The sequence below is a fragment of the Mobula hypostoma genome, chromosome 26 (assembly GCF_963921235.1).
Source record: "Mobula hypostoma chromosome 26, sMobHyp1.1, whole genome shotgun sequence".
NCBI lineage: Eukaryota > Metazoa > Chordata > Chondrichthyes > Myliobatiformes > Myliobatidae > Mobula > Mobula hypostoma.
In genome coordinates, this window is record NC_086122.1 from 11,100,275 (window position 1) to 11,120,485 (window position 20,211).

The 20,211-nt window shown below is 41.4% G+C and overlaps 1 protein-coding gene across 1 annotated transcript in view; it reads left to right on the forward strand.

The window, feature by feature from the left end:
* Nucleotides 1–20,211, forward strand: part of LOC134338281 (ephrin type-A receptor 7-like) — a 795,126-nt gene that overhangs the window by 143,721 nt on the left and 631,194 nt on the right. The window contains exon 3 of the mRNA XM_063034005.1: nucleotides 10,341–11,010. Coding sequence (XP_062890075.1) covers nucleotides 10,341–11,010 — 670 coding nt within the window. The remainder of the gene's footprint in view (nucleotides 1–10,340; nucleotides 11,011–20,211) is intronic.

Below are 20,211 nucleotides of genomic sequence, written 5' to 3' on the forward strand. Positions count from 1 at the left end.
TGAAGAAAGACTGGATGAACTGGGCTTGTACTCGTTGGAATTTAGAAGATTGAGGGGGGATCTGATTGAAACGTATAAGATCCTAAAGGGATTGGACAGGCTAGATGCAGGAAGATTGTTCCCGATGTTGGGGAGGTCTAGAACGAGGGGTCACAGTTTGAGGATAGAGGGGAAGCCTTTTAGGACCGAGGTTAGGAAAAACTTCTTCACACAGAGAGTGGTGAATCTGTGGAATTCTCTGCCACAGCCAACTGTTGAGGCCAGTTCATTAGCTATGTTTAAAAGGAAGTTAGATATGGCCCTTGTGGCTACAGGGGTCAGGGGGTATGGAGGGAAGGCTGGGTTCTGAGTTGGATGATCAGCCATGATCATAATAAATGGCGGTGCAGGCTCGAAGGGCCGAATGGCCTACTCCTGCACCTATTTTCTATGTTTCTATGTTTCTATGTTTCAACCCGGCATGGCTGGAAAGCGTATTCGGGAGCGGCCCCGGCTGGATTTGACCCAGGAACCTCCGTTCCAGAGTCCAGCGCTGATGTCCTTGCGCCACCAGCCACCAGATTGGTGGGATTTCTAAGGCAGGAGGTGGAGCAGAGCATTGCAGCAGTTGGATTTGCTAATTGGGAGATCCAACCAAGATGTTGGATCCGAATACTCCTGTGATCCAAAAGTTTTGCGGAAGACAAGACGTGGCATAAGACTCAGCGCTTGCGATTATTTTGTTAAGTGTTACAAGAATGAGGAATGAAAAAGGAAAGAGCTGAGAGAACAAAGTAAATGAAAGGCAAAAGCAATCATGATCATCTCATGCTCAGACTGGAAATAAAAGAAAATCCATTGAAAATCCATTGTATGAGGTGTGATTGATAAGTTTGTGGCCTTAGGTAGAAGGAGTCAATTTTAGAAAACCTAGCATATTTATCTTTCAACATAGTCCCTCTTACATTTACACACTTAGTCCAGCGGTCGTGGAGCATACAGATCCCTAGGTCGGCGTCTTGGACCTCCAGAAAGTGGTCCACAGCAGGGGTGATTGATAAGTTCGTGGCCTAATGTAAAAGGAGATGTTACTAACTTCAAAATTTCTGCATAATCACTCAAAGAGTTGAACTGCACATTCATGTAACGAGAGCTGTATAACTGATCTGTGTAAATGTAGGAGGGGACTATGTTGAAAAATAAATGTGCTAGGTTTTCTAAAATTGACTCCTTCTACCCTAGGCCACGAACTTTTCAATCACCCCTCGTATAAAATGGCCTGATTCAGGTAGCAGGACATTTAGAAGGGGATAAGAATTTAACTTCCGGCGGGATGCAGATGACTTTGAGAAGGGAGGCAATGGATATATTGACTGACGGTGTATATGAATATGTGCAGTAGACACTACAAGGTAAATTATCTGGCAGTTTAGATTGAAATTGGTGAGTACGATTTTGTGGGCATTACCAATGCACGGCTGCAAGATGATCAGAGCTGGGAGCTAAACAGTCAAGGATAAGAGAGGCAGGTGGGCAGAGAAGGCGTGGTAATCTTGCTGGTAAAACATGAAAGTAAATCGATAGCAAGAAGGGATATGCAGTCAGAAGTTGTTGAATCTTTGGGGAACTGCAAAAGTAAAGACTACTTTGGGAGTTCCGGACAGACACCTAAATGGTACTCAGGGTATGGAGAACAAAATACACCAGGAGGTAGAAAAGGCTTTTGAGCAATTATGGTGGAACTTTCGACTGTATGTGGAACAGTGGGCTCTCGTGTTCAGCAGCCTCCTTTGCAATTCCCTCCATCCCCTCCCCACCCTGCTGCTCTCAATCCCTGGGAAACCTAGACTCTCTACTGCTCCAGTAGTGCTTTTATACACTGAGTCCCTGCTTGTGGTGTTCCATGGATAAAACCCAGCCAGACGAGACTTTGTTCGAAGGAGTCAGTGGGGTGGGGTTGTACAGATGGCAGAGCTGTTGCATCACTAAATTCAATCCTCATCTCGGATGCTGCCAGAGAGGAGGTTGTACATTCATATGTGTTTTCCTTTGGCTGATACAGTTTCTTCCCACTTTCCCAAAGACATTATTGGTGGTTTAATTGGCTGCTGTAAATTACTCCTAGTGTGCCGGTGAGTGATTGAATCTGACAGGCCCCCCCGGGGGAGGGGTGGTTGGAGAAGTGGGGTTTGCTAGGAATATACGGAGAATAGGTTACATTGAAAATCACTGGAGTAAAGCACTGCTTTGAGCTGGCATAAACTCCACTGGCCAAAGTAACGTTTTTCTATATTTTCAGGTAATTGAGAAACTGGAGCTCCAGTGGTGCTTTTGCAAATTCACAACAGTCTGGTGCTCTGCAGACTACAAGACTGCATCCCAGAGCATTAACACATTAATGTGTTAACACTCCCTAAGTAGACAAGAATTAACAGATAGACCATTGATACTGCCCTTAGCTTAGACACTTTCGATTTCGCCAAATTTAGTGACCAAAGAACAGTTAAAATTTAATGATATCGGAGTCTAATTTCACCAGCAGTTAGACTTTCTTAACTGATGGCGATATAGTTGGATCATAGTTGAATAACATAATCCATTATACAGTGTCAAATAATTTATTTCTGTTTCAATGTATCATCTGACTCAATCTTGAAAAGTGAATACAATGTAAAAAAGTTCATTGAATACATTATTGTCATAGTTAAAGCTACTTTGAAGTTGTAAATTTGTAATGGAAGAAAAAACAAATTTCATGGAGGGAGAATAGAAGTGCTTCAGTGAAGCAAAGTACCACAAAACCTTTGTAACTATCATTCTATGACAATGGTCTGTTTTTGTGATTTACATCTCAAGCAACTTGGTGAAAGAAATTACCACTAAGTAAGTTGTGAAATAATGGGTGAGGAACTAACAAAGGGAACTTTTAGAAGTGAGCCATTAGCAGAAGAGAATTTTAGAGTTCAAGGTCATGATAGTAGTCGATGATTTTGGTTTTGCTGTGATTGAGGCTTCACAGACTGATTATAGGGAAAAGCATTTACAGCCAGTAAAACTTTATTTCATTTGATTGTAATCACACTTTCTCCACACCGGAGCACAGAATGGGTAGGTGCAATGTCATGCTCCCTCCACTCAATCCTAATAATGCTTCTCATGGGATTCAGACTCTAATGCAATACCCTGCCCAAGTCCCAATATGTAAAAATTACAGAGTTTATCCATCTGAGTATCAAATAAGAAAATTTTGCATGGAAAAAAATGAAAACAAAAAAATTAACTAACAATGTAGAAAATTTGGACAAAAGGAATTTGAATACAGTGCACTCTATCTCATGGAAAGTTTATTGGAGGAATTCTGTAGTAAGTATACACAGAGATGAGATTAGAGACATAATTTTGGGGGGAGAGGGGAGGGGAATGGTTCTTGACTCCAGTTTACCCCATAATGAGATTATGCTCATTCTACTGTATAAATGTAGCTTCATCAATTTTCCCCGTTCCATAATCCTAATTGACCTTGCAGAACAACAACCTGTCAATTGTGTTTGAGCTTATCAATTGGTTTATGCTCTGAGTGAAATCCTTTCCCACATCGTCTCTTCAATTCTTTGCCTCCCTCCTCCACTTACAGCAGGAATTGCTCCCAATGTGATTCCGTCATCCGTTCGTCCCTGTCCACTAATCTCCCTCCCAGTGTTTAACCCCTGCAAGCGCTCCACCTGCCCACACACCTCCTCCCTCACCTCCATTCAGACCCCAAACAATCTTTCCTGGTGAGGCAACACTTCACCTGCGAACCTGCTGGGGCTGTCTATTGTGTTCACTTTTCCTGATGTGATCTCCTCCACATTGGTGAGACCCGTTGTAAATTGGGAGACCACCTCGTCGAGCAAGTCAGCACCGTACGCCACAAGTGGACCTTCTTGCTGGCCGTAATTTTAATTCTGATTCCCATCCCTGTTCCAACATGTCGGTCCATAGCCCTCTCATGCACCATGGTGGACGAGCAACAACCTTATATTCCATCTGGGTACCCTCCAACCTGATGGCATGAATATCAAATTTTCCTTCTGGTAAACAAGTTCTACTTCTCCCCCACTTCCTCTATTCCCCACTCTGACTTTTTACTTCTTCTCACCAGCCTATTACTTTCCCCAGGTCCCCTCCTCTTCCCCTTCTTCCTATGGTCCAGTCTCCTCTTCTCCAGCCCCTGACCTTTCCCACCCACCTGAGTTCCCCTATCACCTTCCAGCTAGCCTCCTTCCCCTCTCCCCCACCTTTTGATTTTGGAAGCTTCCCCCTTCCTTCTCACTCCTGAAGAAGGGTCTTGGCCCATTCATTTCCACAGATGTTGCCTGACCTGCTGAGTTCCTCCAGTCTTTTATGTGTGTCACCTCTTCAGAGGCTAGCTCTAATATTAACAATTTGTCTAACTGTTTTACTCTCCCTGGTCAAAGTAAAACATTCCCTGCAGACCTAACAAGACCTTTCATTGAAAGTGTTTTCATTGGATCATTCCTTCAATCCTGGACATGTGTCTCAATGTGGACACAAGAATATGATAGCAATATCCAGGGCTTGAATCTTTCAGTTCTTATTATTGAATTGCATTTATTGTTTTATATTAGTGTTCACAAAGTTTGATATTATTGGTTACTTAAACCAAAAACAGATGCATTAACCTTTGGTCTCTATAAAGCACTATTACATTGAAATTCAAATTAAAATGAATTTGGGCTTTATATTTATTATTATTTTGATAAGACCTTCATTTTTGTTCATGTGATCATGTACTCTTTTGCCTTGTGTCTTAATGGCAACCATACCTTCTCTCCTTGATTTGATTATACATCTGTTAAACAGCAGAGCAGCTCATCTGACAAACCAATGAGGTCAGTTATCAGTCTAAAGAAACATTTTGAATGCCATATGCTGCGTTATCAAAAGAAAATCAATGGGACTGTCTGATTGAGCAGAAGGCCTAAAAATAAGAACTGGAGATGCAGGAAATCTGAAATAAAAATAGAAAATGCTGGAAGCACTCAGTTGGTCAGGCAGCATCTGTGGAGAGAGAAACAGAGTTAACATTTTTGGTTAACTCTGTTTCTTCGTCGTGTCTTTGACCTGAAAATTTCATTCCCTTCCTGCAGATGCTGACTGACTTGTGGTGTTTCTCAGACATTTTCTGTTTCTATACAAAGTTCCACACAGCTTTATCATTAAAAAATGACGGTTTTACAGACATTGCTCTATGTTTTTTTTTGTTAGCTAAAACACAAATACTTGACTATGATGTTCTGTTAAAAACTTTAAGTGTGATGAAAGAGGCAGGAGAATTGCTGATGATTAGGTAAGCACTTGCTGAGCACGTGCAATCTGTCTACAATGACAATCTGGACCTTCAGCTTGCTAACCAATGTAATTTCCCTTCCCATTCCTACACTAACCTGCCTGTCCTCGGCCTCCTCTACTTCCAGTGTGAGGCCAAATGCAAGCTAGAAGAACAGCGCCTCTATACTGCCTGGGTAGTCTGTAACCTAATTAATTCTCCAATTTAAATTAACCTGCTCTGCCTCTGTCCCTCTTTCCTTCCTTCTGATTTGCCCAGGCCCTCTCATACACACCCTTCCTCCTGCCGCCACCCCCTCCCCCCGCTAAATTTCCCCGTTTCTTAATTTATTTTTCCTGCAACAACGGCTCCATTTACCATCACCCGCACAATCCTTTGACTGTGCCCCCTCCCCTTCCATTCCCAGCTGCCCACCATACCTTCATTATTTGGTTCCAATTGTCAACTTCCTTTCTTAGCAGATTGCATCATCTGCAGCCCTTTACCAGCTACAGCTCTCACCTCTAAGCCTCTGTCTCTATCTTCACTTGTTTGCCCCTACCTGACTTCATCCTCACCTGGATCCATCATCACTTGTTAGCTCTTAGACCTTAAGACATAGGAGCAGAAACAAGCCATTCAGCCCATCAAGTATGTTCTACCATTTGCTGACTTATTATCCCCTCTCAACCCCATTCGCTCCCTACTCCCCATAACCTATAACTTCTTGCTAATCAAGAAGTTATCGACCTCTGCTTTCAATATATCCAATGACAGCCTCCATAACGTCTGCGGCGATGAGCTCCACGGATTCACTACCCTTTAGCTAAAGCAATTCCTCCTCAGCTCTGTGCTAAAGGGATGTCCCTGGGTTCTCTGGTCCTAAACTCCTCCAATGTAGGAAGCACCTGTCCCATGCCCACTCTATCTAGGTTGTTTTAATATTTGATAAGTTTCAATGAGATACCCTCTCATTCTTCGAAACTCCTGTGAATATGGGCCCAGAGCCATCAAATGCTCCTCATACGTTAACAATTTCATTCCCAGGAACATTCTCCTTAGCCCTGACTGGACCCTCTACAATGCCAGCACATCCTTTCTTAGATAAGGGGCCCAAAACTGCTCACAATACTCCTTGTGTGGTCTGACTAATGCCTTATAAGTCCTCAGCATTACAGAATTGCTTTTATACTCTAGTCCCCACAAAATGGAGGCCGGTGTTGTACTTGCCTTCCTCGCTATCAACTCAACCTGCAAGCTAACCTATAGAGAATCCTGCACTGTGACTCCTAAGTCTCCTTGCACTCTAACTTCTGAATTTGCTCCCTGTTTAGAAAATAGCTTACATCTTCATTCCTTCTGTTGAAGTTCATCATATATTTCCCTAAGATGCATTCCATCTGCCATTTCTTTGCCCGCTCTCCCAACTTGTCCAACTCCTCCTGCAGACTCCCTGCTTCCTCAACACTACCTGCCCCTCCATCTATTTTTGTATCTAACGTATCATCAATTCTGTCATCCAGATTATTAACATATTCTTTTGGTTTGCACCTGAGCTGGATGAGGGCTTATATCCTAGCAGAGAGATTTGTTAGTAGGGCGTAGGGGTGTTTAAACTACAGTTGAAGGAGGATGAGAACCACAGCATCGGACAGATAGTGGAGAAAGGCTGTATACAAAGTCAGGAATCAAAAGGTTGAGCGTAGTAGAACTAATGTTCAAAGATATATACCTTTTAATGCAAAGAGTATTGTAGGAAAATCAGATGAGCTAGGGGAATCGATCAGCACATGGAATTATGACATTGTGGGCATTCGTGAGACGTAGTTGCAGGAGGGGCAGGACAGGCAGCTCAATGTTCCAGGGTTCCATTGTTTTAGATGTGATTGAATGGCAGGGATTAAAAGGGGAAGGGTGACATTACTAGCCAGGGAAAATTTCACGCCCGTAGTCAGAAAGGACAGACAGGAGAGCCCATTTAATGAGGCTGTATGGGTAGAGCTGATAAGTAAGAAAATTAAGACCATGTTAATGGAATTATATTATAGATCACCCAACAGACTGTGGGATTTAAAGCAGCAAATTTCTAGAGATCACAGACTGTAGTAAGAAACATAAGGTTGTGATAGTAGGTGATTTTAACATTCCACGTATTGACTGGGACTCCCATACCATAAAAAGACTGAATGGGAAAGACTTGTCAAATGTGCCCAGGGGAGTTTTCTTAATCAGTACACAGAAGTTCTAATGAGAGAGAATGTGATACTAGATCTGTTATTAGGGTATGAGACTGAGCAGGTGACAGAAGTTTGTATAGGGCAACACTTCCACCCAGTGACCATAATGTCATTAGTTTCAAAGTAATTATGGAAAAGGATAGGTCTGGTCCTTGGTTTGAGATTCTGTATTGGAGAAAGGCCAATTTTGATGGTATTAGCAATGATCTGGCATGTGAGAATTGGGAGAGGTTGCTTTCTGGCAAAGGTGTGAGGCCTTGAAAAGTGAATTTTGAGGGAATAGAGCTTATATGTTTCTATTAGAATAAAAGGCAAGGATAACAGGTTTAGGGAACATTGGTTTTCGAGAGATATGAGGCCCTGGTTAAAGAAAGGAGACGCATGGCAGGTGGGAACAAATGAGCTACTTGAGAAGTATAAGAAATGCAAGAAAACATAGAAGGAAATCAGAAGGGATAAAACAAGGCATCAGGTTGTTCCAGCAGACAAGGTGAAGGAGAATCCGAAGGGCGTCTACAGGTATATTAACACCAAATGGATACCAGAGGACAAAATTGGTCCTCTGGAAGTTCAAAATGGTAAATTGTGTGTCGAGCCAAAAAGCGATCCTAAATGGATTTTTGCATCTATATTTACTCGGGCCATGGACACGGAGTCTATAGAAGTGAGGCAAAGCAACAGGGACCGATACAGATTACAGAGAAGGAGGTGCTTGCAGTTCTGAGGCAAATTAGGGTGGATAAATCGCCAGGGTCTCACAAGATGTTCCCTTGGACCCTGTGTGAGACTAGTGCAGAAATAGCAAGGGCCCAAGCAAAGATATTCAAAACACCCTTCACTATGGCTGAGATGCTGGAGGATTGGAGGATAGGTAATGTTGTTCCATTGTTTAAGAAAGACTCTAGGAATAAATCAGCAAATTATAGGCTGATCAGACTGACGTCAGTAGTGGGAAAATTATTAGAAGGTATTCTTTAGGACGGGATATATAAGTTATTGGAGAGACAAGGTCTGATTAGGGATAGTCGATGTCGCTTTGTGCATGGGTAGGCTGTACCTACCCAATCTTATAGAGTTTTTGAGAAAGTTACCAGGAAAGTTGATGAAGGCAAGGCAGTGGTTGTTGTCTACATGGACCTTAGCAAGGCCTTTTATAAGGTCTCGCATGGGAAGTTGCTTGAGAAGTTTCAACCTCCTGGCTGTCAAGATGAGGTAGTAAATTGGATTAGGCTTTGGCAGTGCAGGAGTTGCCAGAGAGTGGTAGTAGATGTTTACCTCTCTGGCTCAACGCCTGTGACTAGTGGTGTTCCGCAGGGACTGGTGCAGGGCCGTTGTTGTTTGACAGCTATGTCAACGATCTGGATTATAATGTGGAAAACGACCGGTAAATTTGTAGATAAGACTAAGAATGGGATTTGTAGAAGAAAGATGATCAAAGCTTGCTGTGGGATTTGAACCAGCTGGGGAAATGGGCTGAAAAATGACAGATGGAATTTAATGTAGACAATTGTGAAATGTTGCACTTTGGAAGGACCAGCTAGAGTAGGGCTTGCTTGGTGAATGACAGGACACTAAGGAGCGGAGTAGAGCAGAGGGATCTAGGAATACAGATCCATAATTTCTTGAAAGTGGTGTCACAGGTAGATAGGGGTGTAAAGAAATCCTTTGGCACATTAGCCTTCATGTATCAAGGAAATGAATGCAGGATTTGGGATGTATTGTTGAAATTGTATGAGATGTTGGTGAGTCCTAATTTGGAGCATTGTGTACCGTTTTAGTGACTTACCTACATGAAATATGTAAATAAAATTGAAGAAGTTTAGATGAAATTTACAAGGATGTAGCAGGACTTGAGAACCTGAGTTATAAGAAAAGATTGAACTGCTAAGGGCTTAATTCCCTCAAACATAGAAGATTGAGGGGAATTTTGATGGAGGTATACAAAATTATTAGTGGTATGGATAGGGTAAGTACAAGCAGGCCTTTTCCATTGAGATAGGGTGAGACTACAAGTAGAGGTCATGGTTTAATGGTGAAAGGTGAAATGTATAAGGGGAAACATGAGACGGAACTTCTTCACTCAGAGGGTGGTAAGAGTGTGTAATGTGGTGGATGAGGGTTCAATTTCAAGAGAAATTTGAATGGTACGTGGATGGGAGGGATATGGAGGACTATGGTCCAGGTGCAGGTTGATGGTACTAGGCAAGTTAATGGTTTAGCACAGACTAGATGGGCCAACAGGCTTGTTTCTGTGCTGCAGCTTTTGAAAACTCCATGACTTTATACAACATGAAAAGTAGTGGACCCAGCACTGATCCTTTTGGAACACAATTAGTCACCAGCAGTCAACCCGACAAGGCCCCTTTTATTCCCGTCTTTACCTTCTGCCAATCATCTATCCATTTGTTCCACCTCTCCCCCTTACCGCCTTATACTGGCTATTTCCCCTCTACCTCTTCCATCTGGGTGAAGGATGCTGATTGGTCGTGTCAACTGTCCATGTCTTTCCGTACTTGCTCCTCAACCAGCTGAGTTCCTTCAACAGCTCGTTTCCTGCTGCAGATTCTAGCATCTGGTTGCTTGTCAGCCTTTCTTTGTGTATAGTTTTTTTTATTGATTCTATTGTATTTATTTCCTGCAAGTAAATGAATCTCAAGTAGTTTATGGTGAGATTTGCGTACTTTGATAATAAATCGACTTTGAACTTTAAACTTTGACCTGCAGCCTCTTGTGTCTTCAAACTGTTGATTGTCTTGTTTCATGAGAATTTTTTGTTTGTCTTCTCTCCTCAGTGGGAAGAGATCAGTGGAGTAGATGAAAATTATAAACCAATTCGCACTTATCAAGTCTGTAACGTCATGTCTTCCAATCAAAACAACTGGCTTCAGACGGGATGGATTACACGGCGGAACGGACAGAGGATCTTCATTGAACTGAAGTTCACTTTGAGAGACTGCAACAGCATCCCAGGCGTGGTTGGGACATGCAAAGAGACATTCAATCTCTACTATATTGAGTCAGACAAGGACATTGGCAGAAACATTATGGAGACCAAGTATGTGAAAATTGACACCATAGCCGCAGATGAGAGCTTCACACAAGGAGACCTCGGCGAACGCAAAATGAAACTTAATACTGAAGTTCGAGAGATAGAGCACCTTGTTAGGAAAGGATTTCATCTCGGGTTCCAGGACGTGGGAGCTTGTGTGGCCCTCGTTTCAGTGAGGGTCTATTACAAAACCTGTCTCTCCACAGTGCAAAGTTTGGCCGTCTTCCCAGACACTGTGGCAGAAGCTGCCTTTTCGACCCTGGTTGAGGTGCGAGGATCATGTATCAATGACTCCGAAGCGGAAATGGATAACCCTCCGAGGATGCACTGCAGTGCAGAAGGCGACTGGCTGGTACCGATTGGGAAATGTACTTGCAGTGCTGGGTATCAGGAGAAAGCTGGCAGGTGTGAAGGTAAGCTCCACTGGTGTCTGTCATGGTGACCATCTCAGAGCATGCAAGCTTTGAACTAATAACGTAGAAATTTAGCAACTAAACCTGTCCAACTAGGATTTGTGGTAACACTGCTAGATCTGTTTTAATGCTGGATTCGAATACAGTTAAAGCTGTGTTTATTGTGCGTTTCCAGCTGCCTAAGTCTGCTCTGGTGGAACATTGTCTTATGGGACTGAAGCTCTTAGAATGTTGAACACACAACCCTGCTTGAGTGGCAAGGAACACAGAAGAGATGCTGATGTAGCAATGCTGCTTTTGTCGTCCTTGACAGTAGAAATGTAACAAATTTGGAACATAAACCTGTTGGTCCTCACCTTGTATTTGAGTCTCCAATGTATTTGAGACCATCATAGTCTCATTCTGCTGGCCACTTAAGTTCAAAACATCAAAGTATGCTGGCTTTAGAGGTTACGTGATAAGCTAGCAAAGACTGACGGAGTTGTACTTCGTGTAGCTATAATGTAGTTCGCTTCCTGCTTTCTAGTCCACAGGTGTACGTGAGAGAAGGTTTAACTTTCCACTGGTTGAGAAGGTGGCATTTGCTTCCGTGGGATTCACATGTTGCCATTTTCACTGTGTCGGGGTGGGTCTGAGACTGGAGACAGTTCTGTGCGATCAGTTGTGAGCTTCTTCCTTGGGTCATTCCAAGTATTCCTTCTGTTGGATCACCATTGAAAACTGGAGGATATGCACCATCAACTCAATCCCTATATGGATTCTCATTTACGTCAAAGCTGCAGAGGCCTATTGATAGATAATGTTGTGAATGTGGAGGGCCAGATTCTCTCATGAATTTCATTATTCAGACTCTGTGGGTCTCTGCAGACCTGTTAAAGTACAATATTTTGCAGGCTGGTCGCTACTCAGTGAGGTCAGTTTCAGTATTCTCCCATAGAAGAAAAACAAAAAATCCGCAGACACCTGAAATGCGAGGTAAAAGCAGAAAATGCTGTGAACATAGAGCAGGTCCGAACATCTGTGGAAAGGTAAGCAGTTAATGAATTGCTTCTGGATCCTTTGTCAGAAACTGCTTCCTGTTGCTATTTGCTCAAGGATTAGGCAATGGATAAGGCACCCCACTAATTGTACAAACAGTAAGGTAGGCAAATGAGAGTGTTTTTCCCCCTCAGTGGTCTGATATGGTCTTCAGTCAGTGAGGTACCATTATACCTCCCCACTCCGTATGGGAGTTAGATTTGTCTTTGTCTGCTTCTCAAGCAGTAAGCAGCATATCAAAAAGAGATGTTACAGCTAACTCGTCCCAATATCATCATTAATTACACACTGGGGAGTGTTGGAGAAAACAGCATTGTTGTTATTTTTCCTTTCTGTTATTGCTCCAGTGTGCTTCCAGGTGAATTCAAAGAATACAACTATGATATTCTATATCCCCAGCCTATTGAATCAAAGGAAATACATAAACATATATTCATTATTCACCACTAGGAACCAATGCACACAAAATCAAATTCTAAAAAAAAAGCAGAAACTGTAAATGAATGAACAGTGAACCCTTTTTGATGTTACCTCTGTGGAAAATGCTAAACTGGAATCTCTTAACATCTTATTTAGCTATTTTAAGGAGAGATTGGATAGGCTGGGACTCTTTTTCCCCTGAAGCAAAGGAAGCTGATGGGGTGAACTTATATAGAAAATGACAAAGAGCAAGGATAATATGGATGGTAGCAAGTCTTTTCTCTGAAGAAGGGGAGGCTAAACCTGGAGGGCATAGATTTATGCTTCGAGGTGAATGATGTAAAGGAACTTGAAAGTCAGTTTTATTTCCCAGAAGTTGGTGGGTTTACGGAGAACAGGCTACCAGAGGCGGTAATAGAGGTGGGTGCAATTACAACATTTAAAGGACGTTTGGACAGGCACGTGGATGGGAAAGTTTTAGAAGGATATTGGCCAAATGCAGGCAAACCAAACTAGCTCAAGAAGGCACCTTCATGGCATGGATGAGCTGGGCCAAAGGACCTGTTTCTGTGTTTATGTCCTTGTGACTCTATTAACCAAAAACTTTTACTGCCGAAATGTTTGAACAAAGTGGTCAAAAGCAGTTTGGCTAGGACTAATGGAATAGACACTGGAAAATTCATCAGATTAATGCACTGCAGGCCACTTTGGTGTCATAATCTCTGGGATCGTCACATGTTCTTTGAAGAGGTAATGGATATGTAGAAAATGGGTTGCATCTTGTTCTCACCAGTTTCGTTCTTGTGTTCCAAGCCAGAATTTATGTGCACAGCCTTTGTTCACTCAGAGATGATATGTTTTGTAACTTCAGAAACAAATTGAAAGAAAAACACAGGAGGAGGGCGATACTCGTGTACATAATTCATTTTACTTCAGTGAGGTATGCATATATGAAATATCCGGTGCCAAACTGTATGGGTCCTAATACCCTTCCCTTGGACAAAATCGGTGGCGTGGAGAGGGGAGACTTGCAGCATGGGCAACTGCTGGTCTTCCATACAACCCTGCCCAGGCCTGCACCCTGGAAACTTTCCAAGGCGCAAATCCATGGTCTCATGAGACTAACGGATGCCTATAATAATGACACATGCTATTTACATACTTCCTACATATGACCATAATGAATTATGTAAGCAAATGAGGAATGCCATTCAAGCAATATATTTACAAGATTACTCATATATTATTGTAAAATTAAATACACAACATTCCTTCCTTCTTAGCTATAAATTCCAACTCAATATAGAATGTATCTCAACTCAAATATATAACCAATTACTCACACAGGCACACACACATACACACATATGTATGTTTGTGTATGTATGTACGTTTGTATATATGTATGTGTGTGTGTGTGTGTGTGTGTGTGTGTGTGTGTGTGTGTGTGTGTGTAAAATATTATATATTATTATATATTATATATAGTGCCTTTGCTGGCAAGGAGAGGGATGGGGTCACTCTGCTTGACAGGTGAGACTTGTGACCGTGAAACAATTTGAGGTTCTGGGACCTCGTCCGTGGTGGTTGTAGGAGCTGACTCTAAGACTGCAGGAGGTGGTTCTGACAGCTCTGGATGTCTTTATTCTCCAACAATTGACACTTCTCTCCTCATCTGATCCTTGTGTCATCTCCAGATGACATCAAACGCAATCTCCACTGTGTAGGAGAGTGGTTCAGTTCAGACTTTAATCTTTCTGGTACCCAATTTTGATCACCTCTTGGTCCCTTGCGAGGACTGTCAGGAGTGAAACATTGAAACTCCTTACTTGAGGAGTCCTCAGTTTCTCTCAGCTGTTTGTCTGGAAAACTCCTTCTGAGATTGGGTTTGAGCAGATCATTTGCCCGAGAGGGGCAACACAGGAACGGCATAGCTGGTGAGTTGGTGGTTACGGAGAGTGCCGCATTGTGATATGCAAGGAAGAAATTGGCGAGGTTCTGATTCAGTGTTAATGTTGTGTGTTTCGCTGATGTTGCTCGCAGTATGTTGCTTTGACTCTGGACAAACATTTCCAACAAGCCATTCATAGCTGGATGGTACAGTGCTGATATAATATGTTTAAGCCATGCATTTTCAGGGATGACTGAAACTGTTCTGCAACAAACTATCATCCATTGTCACTAACTAATTGTTCTGGAAAACTGCTTCTTAAGAAGAGTTTTCTCAACACTTCAACAGTGTGCAAGGCTATAGTGGAGGGTATTGGGAACACTTCTGGCCACTTTAGCTGCATCCACCACTACTAAGAAATTTGTGCCCATGAATGGTCCAGCAAAATCTACGTGAATCCTCTGCCAGGGCAATGCAGGCCATTCCCAGGGTTGGAGATGCTCTTGGCATCTTCTAGACTTGCAGGAATCTCAAACAGTGCATGGCAACCTGCTCGATCTGCAGATCTATCCCAATTAATCAGACAAACTTCAAGCCAATCCTTTCATTCAGACCACTCCTACACTACCAGCATGTAGCTCCTCCAATACTTTAGCTGTCAGTTTGGATGGTACAACAGCTCTCAATCTACACATAAGGCAACCCCTGTCAAAGGCAAGTTCATCTGAGTATGCTAAAAATGGTTGAACTGGAGTTTCTATTGAACATTCCAGCTATTTTGGGTGACCATGTAGACTTGAGACAGTATGGGATCTTTTCTGGTTTCCCTTTGGATCATCTCTGCCGTAAGAGGGAGACTTTTGATTTGGTTTAAGGAGAATACATCAAGAAGAGGGTCTTTGTTTTGTAATTTTTTCCGGTACATCCCTTTCCAAAGGTAAATGGGACAATCAATCAGCTTTTCCATGATTAGTTGTCCTCTTGAACTTGATCTTGTAATTGTGTCCTCCAAGAAACAGAGCCCATTTCTACGTTCATATTGTTGCTTTTAATAGAACACCCTTCTGTAGATTGAAAATAGACACTAGTGGATGATGATCAGTAACAAGAGTAAACTCTTTCCCATACAAGCCAGGAAAGTTTCTGTTTAGATGTTGCAATTTTGTTTTTGCCTTTCATTCCTGACTGCGCTTCTGGCTGCTGTTTCCATTGATACAGCAATTTCAACTGCTTTTTTAAATGTGAATTGTGCTTCAGTTGGGATCCATTTTTGAATGCTTTCTTGTAAGATTCCACAACTAAACAATCTCTCAATGCATCATTAGGTCCATTACTGAACTGACAATGCTCAAGCAATCTCTTCAATTTAGCCACATATGTTGAAATGGACTCCCTTTTCTTTTGATTCTGCTTATGAAATCTAAAACATTCAGCAATCAACAATGATTTTTGTTCTAATTGTTCCTGTATTACTTTCATGATATCAGAAAAGCTCATTTCTGCTTGCTTGGTTGGTGCAGTTAATTTTCTATGCAAACTGTATGTTTTTCCACCAACTGCACTCAGTAATATTGACACTTGTTTTGCATTGGCTACTTAATTTGCTTCAAAATACTGCTCAATTTGTTCAGTGTCCATCATCCAGTTATCTGTTTGCAATCAATAACATCTATCTCTCTGATGTTGCCAGTGTTTTCTTAAATTTATTATTATCACCTGATACTCACTGTTTATTAACCTGTGAACTTAGTTTGTTTTCTGCTTTTTTTATCTCAACTGTCTTTCTTCCCTTTCGAAGAAACATGTGCAGTACTTTTTTTTAACTTGATGGTCTCTCACCCCTTCCTGAAGAAAAATCGTGCTGCACTTCAGCAGGTAGGTAGTCATCTCAGGTTCATTTTAAAACTACCTCATCATTACTGCTATGTTTTATAACTCAGGAAACTAATTGAAAGAAAAACAGGAAGAGCCGGGAGATATTTGTGCACTTAGTTCATTTTACTTTAGTGAGGTGCTCATATGTGACCTGGTGGCATAATAACACATGTCATTCTTATAACCGTAACAAATTATGTAAACAAACAAAGAATGCTCAGTCAAACAATATTACTCAAATATTACAGAAATATTAAATACGCAAGAGTCAGAGCTTTTCTGGGTGTTCTAGGTATCGTTCTTTTTTCACCCAGGATACCAAACCCAGATAAGCAGCACATTTACTCTGAGTAAGGTTGCCTTCGCAACTCAGTGTCCTTCCCTAATTTATAAGTGAGGAACTTGGGTATCCTAATCCTGTGAAAAGGCACGACGTGATGCAAGTTTTACAACTGAATATCAGTGAGAATTTATCATTTTAATTAACTGGCACCCCACTCCTTTACCGTAGTAGCTTGTCTGGTCTGTACAATCTTTGGGATGGATGAATGTGGCAGACTGGGGTTTGATACTCAGTGGATACACCTCTGACTGTACACTTCTCAAGGTCACAGACATTCAGGGTAAAATTCCTACTGTGCATGATCCTGGTGAATTCAAAGAATGCAAATTAAAATTTCAAACTGCCAGCCTACTATTTTGTACCCATGGGAATATATACATTTGCAGTTTTCACAAACTGTAATATCTAACTCTTTATGAATTGGAAGTCATTCTGCTTTGATGCTATTTTTGGCCATGCAGAATACTTAATCTCCATCTTTTGTGTATTTTTGATAACGTGTAATTCTTTTGTATGATGGGTTTGGTGTTTCCAGGGCAGACTGTTGCAACTGCAGAGATGAAAGAACAAACTAGAACAAACTACTGTGTCTCTTACAGTCATGGATATCTCAGTGCTTTCAGGTCAATTACGCAGCTTTGACTTCTAGTAAGTGTAAAGCAGGATGCAATTGAAATAAATGAAAGGCCACTTCTTTTAGGCTTTAACTAACGTTGTTTGGATAAATGTTGTTCTTTTCTTCTCCAGAACTTCTGAAGGGTCTTGGCCCAAAACATCGACTGTACCCTTCTCTATAGACACTGCCTGGCCTGTTAAGTTACTCCAGCATTTTGTGTGTGTTGCTTGGATTTCCAGTGTCTGCAGATTTTCTCTTGTAAATGTTGAACATGACACTGGTCACAACTTTCCTGTCCTTAGAAATAAAGTCACAGGATTTTTGCATCCTCCAATGAATGGAAGTTGGTTCCTCCAATTAAGAAGTTGGCTCTTCAGACAGTGCATTTTCTGCACGATACTGAAATTTTGGTCCGGAGTACCAACTCACCTGCGTACTAAGGATTAAACCCATGATCTTCAGACCCTAGGAAGAATGTTACTCTGATGACTGTATCCTAATATTTAAATGTTAACTCGAGTCAGCACATTCCAAGGTGCTGTGGGTGCCTATCTCTATGAAAGCCCCTTGAGGAGCTGAGTATTCCGCAATTCCATACACTACTCAGTTTTCCTATTGGTTCTCTGGAGGCTGACTTCTTCTTCAGTATTCACTCTGAGGTGACTTACTTCTCTTGCAGTACTATCGACTCCAAGGTGAGTGACAAGGCGAATTTTGGTACCACTGATGCTTCTATTGAGGAAGGATGAGGTTGATTCAGATTCAGACTAGTTTATCATATACACGAGGGTGTAGTGAAACTCCGTACATGTGTGCTCACAGAATAAACAGTATATACAGTAATAATAGACTAATATTGGTTGTGTAAGCAACAGTCCCTACTCAACAGTACTGACAGAGCGTTTTCAAGGCCTCAACGTTGAAAATTCTGGCCTGGGCGAGAATATTGACACTGGTTCCTTATCCTTCCAGTGGAATTTGAGTACTTTGTGGAAATAGTGCTTTGAAATGCCTGTTGTAGGTACATCAGAAGAACATAGGAAGGCAGAAATCACCGCTACCTGGCAGATCAAGAGTCTTGCCAGGTTTACCAGCTTTCAAGTTTCCTTTTCCTCAGATGGCCAAAGGCACTCTGATATCCCATAAGTTGCATTTGGATCTTTGAATGATATGGAAAACTTTGCTCAATTTAATGACAGATTTTTTTTGAGTATAATGAATATAAATTCACACAACCTCAGTTAAGTCAGAAAATAGGGATTTCAGCAGTGGTATTTGATGCTGTTGCTCCAGTGTGTCTGCTCAAATGCTCCCAACTGGTTTTCTTCAATATTTACTGATTACAGGCAATGCAAAACTCATACCAGATCACAATCTATTTCAGAACCATTGATCTTTCAAATAGAGCAGTTGCAGTAATGTTATCAAATTGTTTTTCCAGTTTCTTCTGGACTATGAGTAATTGAATCTTTCACCAATCAATATAGTGGAGAATTAAGCATGATGCTCTAAAAATTGTGAAGTTCACCCCTGCTTAATGTTTTGGGAACCTTCCCCTTTGTTCTATGCAGCAAAGTAGGTTTTAGTTCGTAAGGCTTAAGTCTGTGTCTTTATAAGATAATTTACTCCATTTATATAGTGTATGAAACCATATTTCCACAGGCTGAATTGGGAGACTGTAGTTCACTTTCTTCTGCTGTTTTTGATTAATTGAGTTATTCAAACACTTGGTGTCGGCTGTATGCAGAACTGCATATAGTCTGTAGTGTCCTTCAACAGATACAATACTGGCATTGAAATGCTGTTGAGTAACTTGACCGGAACCTCTCAGTTTCAAAAATCCTCAACTTTAAGGGAGTCATTAGATTGTGAAATCTGTCTCTACATTTCTATCATAAACAATCCTTATCCTTCTGTGCCCCAAGGATACAGATGTTGAACTGAATACCAGCTTGAGTTGAGCATTTGTTGAAACTCACTATTGCCATCTGTGTTATTCTGCAAGTTTTGTGTTAGCCCTGAAATGTGCTGGAGGAATCAGTTATGACCTAATGTTGAGAACAACTTTTCTGTTAAGAGTTTAATTTACTTTGTAACTGAACTAGAAATTAAAAAAGATCAATAGTTCTTGCAAGCAGTAAGCAAATATTTTGTTGCAAATGCCTTCTAGTCTCCAAAAACTAATTTGTAAAACAAAGTGAGTTCACTTAAAATATTCTTTAGTACGAAGCGCAAAGTGTTGTTATTTGGACTTGTTTTACACTTAGTGGCCATTTTATTAGGTTCAGGAATTACCTAAAATAGTGGCCACTGAGTGTACAATCAAGAAGATCAGTAGCTTTGAATTCCTTGGTGTTATATGTCAGAGGATCTGTCTGGGGACCAGCACATAAGCACATTCACAAAGTGTGCAACAACAGTGTCTCTACTTTGCGTAGATTCAGTTATCACTTAGAACTTAGGCAGACCTCTATAGATGCACAGTGGAGGGTATCCTGACTGGTTGCACCATAGACTGGTATGGAAACACCAATGCCCAGGAATAGAAAAGTCTCCAGAAAGTGGTGGATACAGTTCCAGTTCATCACAGGCAAAGCCATCTGCACCATTGAGCACATTTACAAGGAGTGCTGTCACAAGAAAGCAGCATTCACCCCTTGCCATTGGGCAGGAAGTACAAAAGCCTTATGTCTCCCACCACCAGTTTCAGGAACAGTTATTATCCTAGAACCATGAGGCTCCTAAACCGGCAGGGATAACTTCACTCACTACAACTCCAAACCGATGCCACAACCTATAGACTCACGTTCAAGGACTCCATAAATCATGTTCTCAGTACTTTATTTAATTTGTAAATTTTTTCTTTGTTTGCATGTTGTTTTTTAGTTATGCATAGATCTTCATATATTCTATTGTATTATCTATTTTCCTGTAAATGCCTGCAAGAAAATGAATCTCGAGGTAATATGTGGTGACATATGTGTCCTTTGATAATAAATTTACTTTGACTTAACTTTG